The sequence below is a fragment of the Aristolochia californica genome, unplaced genomic scaffold (assembly GCF_029961685.1).
Source record: "Aristolochia californica isolate CCGP_79_NKW_82.1479 unplaced genomic scaffold, dmAriCali1.0.hap1 SCAF_8, whole genome shotgun sequence".
NCBI classification, from domain to species: Eukaryota; Viridiplantae; Streptophyta; class Magnoliopsida; order Piperales; family Aristolochiaceae; genus Aristolochia; species Aristolochia californica.
Window position 1 is genome coordinate 26063046 of NW_027182279.1, and position 6538 is coordinate 26069583.

The 6538-nt window shown below is 39.4% G+C and overlaps 1 protein-coding gene across 1 annotated transcript; it reads left to right on the forward strand.

Moving 5' to 3' along the window:
* The first annotated feature begins 233 nt into the window (after nt 1–233).
* Nucleotides 234–749, forward strand: LOC137938355 (uncharacterized). The gene is made up of 2 exons (XM_068783333.1): nt 234–291; nt 355–749. The coding sequence occupies exons 1-2, from the start codon at nt 234–236 to the stop codon at nt 747–749; spliced, it is 453 nt and encodes a 150-aa protein (XP_068639434.1).
* The last annotated feature ends 5789 nt before the right edge of the window (nt 750–6538 follow it).

Sequence of the window (6538 nt, forward strand, 5' to 3'; positions counted from 1 at the left end):
ATGGTCCTATAGATTTGGACCACACTATGAATTTAGCCAAGTCAATTGAGCATAAGCAGCGAGTTCTGAAGCATTCACTGGTCAGAAAACCAGCTTGGCCAGGAAGGCACACTGCCATTGCGCCAGCACCATATTCTGGGCCTCCACATTTTGGAGCCAGTGCAGCACCACCACCGGAAAGTTCTAACTCTATGCCAGTAGCTCCTTACTTCAAAAAACTGAATAGATAGGAGATGGAACAGAGAAAGGCCAAGGGCCTTTGTTTTAACTGTGATGACCAGTATGTCCAGGGTCATATATGCAAACGATTATTCAGTGTGTGTCTGTGGGAGGATTGACAGTACATCCTACCAGAGGAAGAGATTGAGGAGACAGACCAAGAGGATCTAGAGATTTCCCTTCATGCCATGACTGGCTTGCGCAGTTCTAACACCATGCAAGTTCAAGCACAGTTACATCATCTACAATTATTTGCTTTAGTTGACTCTGGCAACACGCATAATTTCATCAGTCAGCTAGCATCTGAACAACTTGGGTTAGTCATCCAGCAGCAGATAGGCCTTTCTGTCTCAGTAGCCAATGGGGCTAAAATTGCCAGTGTGGGCATATCTCCAGCCACCCACATTGATATTGAGGGACACTCCTTTATTGTAGATTTCCTAGTGATTCCATTGTCAGGATTTGATTTGGTCCTTGGAGTTAAATTACTACAACTGTTGGACCTATTTTATGGGATTTTCAGGCTATGACCGTGACCTTCATAGAGGACCACCGTCAGATCACATTGCATGGCACCTAGGCACCAGTACCCTACGCACTTCAGACTGTTCAGGTCCATAGCACCAACAACTGTAAGTTATCTCAATTAATTATAGACTTTGAGGATATATTCATGAACCTACTACTCTTTCGCCTATTGGGCACTGTGACCACCGCATCCAATTAAAAATGGGCACTGAACCTGTAGTGGTGTGGCCTTATGTTACCCCCACTTACAGAAGGATGAATTTGAAAGGCAGTGCCAAAATATGTTTGCCCAAGGAATTATTCAGCCTAGCAGGTCTCATTTCTCCTCCCTGGTATTACTGGTCTGCAAGCTTGATAAGTCATGGAGGTTTTGTGTGGATTACTGGCAACTCAATGCTCACACCATTAAAGACAAATTTCCCATCCCAATGGTGGACGAGTTTCTAGATGAGTTACACAGTGCTACTATATTTACCAAGTTGGATTTGAAGTCTAGCTATCATCAAATCCGCGTTCATCCATCAGATGTGGAGAAAACAACATTCCGCACGCACCACAGTCATTTCGAGTTCCTTGTGATGCCATTTGGTCTATCAAATGTGCCTTCCACATTCCAGACCCTCATGAATGAGGTATTTTCCTCTCTCTTGAGGAAATATGTTTTGGTATTTTTTTATGATATTTTGGTGTATAGCAACAATTGGGAAGAGCATCTTCAACACCTTCACCAAGTATTTACCCTTCTCTGCTCACATCATTTTGTTTTAAATCAGTCCAAATTTTCTATGGGTACCTCAGAAGTGGCAGACTTGGGCAACATTATTTAAGCAATAGGGGTGAAGGTTGACCAGAGTAAGATTCAGGCCGTCACAGATTGGCCTCCTCCCACCTCCATTACAGCATTACGAGGATTTTTGGGCCTCGCTGGGTATTACAGGAAATTTATCCGCAGCTATGGTCAGATTGCAGCACCGCTCAACAACCTACTCAAGAAAAATGCCTTTACCATGTCTGAGACAGTGGCTCATTCCTTTCAACAGTTGAAAGCGGCATTATCATCCGCACCGGTTTTGTAGCTATCAGACTTTGATGAGTCCTTGTGGTTGAATGTGATGCTTCGGGGGGCGGTATTGGGGTAGTGTTACCAACAAGGACACCCGATCGCTTATTTTAGCTACCATCTTGGCCAACACCACCACAAGCTAACTGCTTATGAGAGGGAACTGATCGGTTTAGCTAAAGCAATACAACATTGGCGGCCTTATCTGTGGGGGCACCCATTTCTGATTCAAATCGATCATTGCAGCCTCAAGTATCTTCTTGAGCAGTGCCTCACTACGTCACCTCAGCAGCACTGGTTAAGTAAACTTATGGGGTTTGACTTTACCATGGAGTATAAACTGGGAGTTTGAATGTGGGGGCTGATGCTTTATCTCGCCTGGACATTCCAGAGCCGCAAGTTCATGCCATCAGTCAGCCCAGAGCACTCTTGTTGGATTCTATTCGGGAGGAATCACAACAGTATCCGGAAATTATTGCCTTACATCATGACATTCAGCAGGGGAGATCGGAGAAACATTGGACGGTTCAGGATCGTCTTGTCCTCTTCAAAAACAGGATTTTTCTACACCACACGTCACCACTTATTCACAACATTCTAGCTTTGTTCCATGACAATACACATGAGGGACAACAAAAAACATATTTCCGGTGGTGTGAAGCACATTATAGCCGATTATGTGGCGGCTTGTTAGATTTGTCAATGGAATAAAGTTGAATCATTAAGTCCAACAAGTTTGCTCCAACCACTTCAGCTGTCGTCACAAGTCTGGTCAGATATTTCGATGGACTTCATAGATGGCCTTCCCTCGTCGTCCAACAAATCCGTTATATTTTTAGTGGTTGATCGTTTCTCAAAGCATGACCATTTCCTCCCTTTGGTGGATCCTTACACTACAGCTCACGTAGCTCAGCTCTTTATGGATAATATTGTCCGGTTACATGGGATGCCTACCTCCATTACTAGTGATAGAGATGCCATCTTTACCAGTACATTCTGGAAAGAACTATTCAAGCTACAAGGCACAATGTTAGCATTCTCTTCCTCCTACCATCCGCAGACAGATGGTCAGAACGAGGTCGTCAACCGAACGATTGAGATGTATCTTCATTGTTTTGTGGGGGACTCACCTAAACGGTGAGTTAAATGGCTAGCCTGGGCTGAATTCTGTTACAACACCTCCTACCACAGCACACTCGGAACTACCCCATTCAAGGTATTATATGGCAGAGACCCACCTCGACTTTTATTGTATGAACCAGGTGCCTCTAAGGTAGCCACTTTGGACCAAGTGTTAACAGAAAGAAACACCATGCTCACTAAGGTGCGCACTCATCTCCAAGAGGCCCAGAATACTATGAAATTTATTATGACAAGAAGCACTGAGAAATCTTCTTTTCTCCCGGAGATTATGTATGGTTGTGTCTCCAACATTACAGGCAGCTATCACTGACAGCCTCCAAATGCCACAAGCTCTTTCCAAAGTATTATGGTCCCTTTCAGGTGATGGACCGCATTGGCATAGTTGCCTACCGCTTGCAGCTTACGCCAGAAGTAAGGATTCACAATGTGTTTCATGTATCCCATCTGAAGGCCTTCCAGGTCGACTCTCCCTTGCTGCACACCCTTCTACCCCCACTACATGAGGGACGTGTCCTTTCTACTCCAGCACAGGTGTTACAGGCTCGTCGCATTCAGGGTGATTGGGTGATACTAGTATAATGGGCTGATGCTGACCCCAATGACACTACATGGAAGCCCTTACCAGCTTTCAGAGCCCTCTACCCCTATTTTGAGCTTGAGGACAAGCTCTTTCTCCAAGAGGGTGGTGATGTTATGGACTCCATAGCATTACCAATTATCAATAACATAGGAATTAAATTATGTCAATATCCTTTTAATGTAATTCCATTTGGTTTGATTTGGTTTAGATGTAATATGGCATGAACCAATTGACCCATGGGTCTATTTTGTATTTCCGTCCTCAACCCTATTTATGGGGACGTCAAGGTGAAGGAAAGCTAGTATTGAGAAAATTAGAATTAAACAGGTCAGATTCTCCCTCAGAGGTCTAGGTCGGATTCAACCTCCGAGGTCCAAGTCGAGCTTCCTTCAGAGCTCAATCATTCCATTCCAAATTCTACCATTCCACGTTCCAGAAACATGAATCCTCTTCCAGCGTCAAGAACTAATATGGAGGGAAGAGAAGAAAGAAGGGTGACTCGATCCATGGCTCAGGAAGAACCTAACACATGCTTCAAACATTTTAAAGATGCAAATGGCCTATAGATCCAAACCACATTAAATTCTCAAGAGAACGTGCAGTGGGATATTCACCCGAGTGATACAAGCCAATTTTTTTCCCCATTTACAAAAAGCTAACCTAATAATCATGGGTGATTGTAAGTGATTTATCAGTCAATTATGCATAACGATCAATATATTATTCAAAACGACTTATGGATTGGGAGTGTTTCTCTCATTTAAAAATCCCCCGCCTCCCCCTTGCAAAACCTAATATATAAAAACTAGAAAGACTTTAAAATCTCTAAGAATTACAGACACTACACTTTTTGGAATTATCTCCCTCTCCATTTGTGCATTTCCATTTTAGATGTATAATTTTTTCTTAAATTAAAACTTGAGTTTTCACCTTTCCCCTTATCTCGTAAACCAGGAGATAAAAAGGCAAATAGATCACAACAAATTGAAAATTTTAGAGTTTATGTATGCAAAAAATTTCAGACAACAACAAATGTAAGTAAAGAAAATTTATTCACACACCACAAATGAACACAAAATTTTTGATATCCAAGTTTGAGAAATTCCACTAGTTCAATCCTAATAGCTTGGAATATTATAAGAAAGGGATTTTCTAATTGATCCTTCACATGTTTTAAATATGTATATGCATGCTTGAAACATGGTAGAGATGCAAATGACCTATGGATCCAAACCGCATTAAATTCTCAAGTGAACGTGCGGTGAGATATTTACCCGAGTCAAACAGGCCAATTTTTTCCTCACTTATAGAAAGCTGAATAGACAATCAATGGAGATAGTAAAGTGATTTAACTTTCGATCATGCGTAAGGAGATATATTTTTTTAAGAAATGACTTATGGATTGGGAGTGTTTCACTCAGTTAAAAATCCCCCGCTTCCCCCTTTTCCCAACGATCGCAAAACCAAATATATAAAAACAAAAAAGAGTTTACAATCCCAAAAAAATTACAGACACTACAATTTTTGGAATTATCTCTCTCTCCATTTGTCCATTTCCATTTTAGATGTATAATTTTTTCTTAAATCAAAACTTGAGTTTTCACTTTTCCCGTTATCTCGTAAACAAAGAGATAAAAAAGCAAATAGATCTCAGCAAAATGAAAATTTTAGAGTTTATCTATGCAAAAAATATAAAACAACAACAAATTTAAGTAAATAAAATTTATTCAAACACCACAAATGAACACAAAAGTTTTGATATCCAAGTTTGGGGAATTCCACTAGTTCAACCCTAATAGCTTGGAATTTTATAAGAAGGGATTTTCTAATTGATCCTACACATGTTTTAAATATGTCTATGCATACTGGAAATATTTTAAAGATGCAAATGACCTATGGTTCAAAACCGCAATAAATTCTAAAGTGAACGTGCAGTGGGATATTTACCCAAGTCAAACAAGCCTATTTTTTGCCCATTTACAAAAAGCTAACCTTATAATCACGGGTGATTGTAAAGTAATGAGCTATATTTCATTAAAAATGACTTATGGATTGGTTGTGTTTCACTCAGGTAAAAATCCCCCGCCTCCCCCTTTTCCCGATGACTGCAAAACCTATTAAATAAAAACTTGAAAGAGTTTACAATCCCTAAAAATGACAGACACTAGACTTTTTGGAAATATCTCTCTCTACATTTGTGCATTTCCATTTTAGATGTCTTCTTTTTTCTTAAACTTTAGTTTTCACTTTTCCCCTTATCTCGTAAATAGAGAGATAAAAAGGCAAATAGAACACAAAAAAAATGAAAATTTTAGAGTTTATGTATGCAAAAAATTTAAAATAACAACAAATGTAAGTAAAGAAAATTTATTCACGCTCCACAAATGAACAGAAAAATTTTGATGTCCAAGTTTGGGAAATTCCACTCGCTCAACTCTAATCGTTTGGAATTTTATAAGAAAGGGATTTTCTAATTGATCGTACACATGTTTTAAATATGGATATGCATGCTTGAAACATGTTAAAGAAGCAAATGATATGTGGATCCAAAACGCATTAAATTCCCAAGTGAACGTGCGGTGGGATATTTACCCGAGTTAAATAACCCATTTTTTGCCCATTTCCAAAAAGCTGACCTAACAATCATGGGTGATTGTAAAGTGATTTATCGGTCAATCGTGCATAACGGGCAATATTTTTGTAAGAAATAACTTATGGATTGGGAGTGTTTCACTCAGTTAAAAATCCCCGCCTCCCCCTTTTCCCGACGATTGAAAAATCTAATATATAAAAACTAGAAATAGTTTACAATCCCTAAAAATTACAGACACTAGTCTTTTATGAAATATCTTTCTCTAAATTTGTGCATTTCTAATTTAAATGTATACTTTTTTTCTTAAATAGAAACTTGAGTTTTCACTTTTCCCCTTATCTCGTAAACAAAAATATAAAAAAGCAAATAGATCACAACAAAATGAAAATTTTAGGGATTTTGTATGCAAAAAATT

Bases quoted from the DNA above. Each gene is read 5' to 3' on its own strand.
- LOC137938355 (XM_068783333.1), top strand. From the start codon at position 234: ATGGAACAGAGAAAGGCCAAGGGCCTTTGTTTTAACTGTGATGACCAG. The intron at 292-354 runs GTCATATATGCA...ACATCCTACCAG, and splicing joins TGATGACCAGTATGTCCAGG to AGGAAGAGATTGAGGAGACA.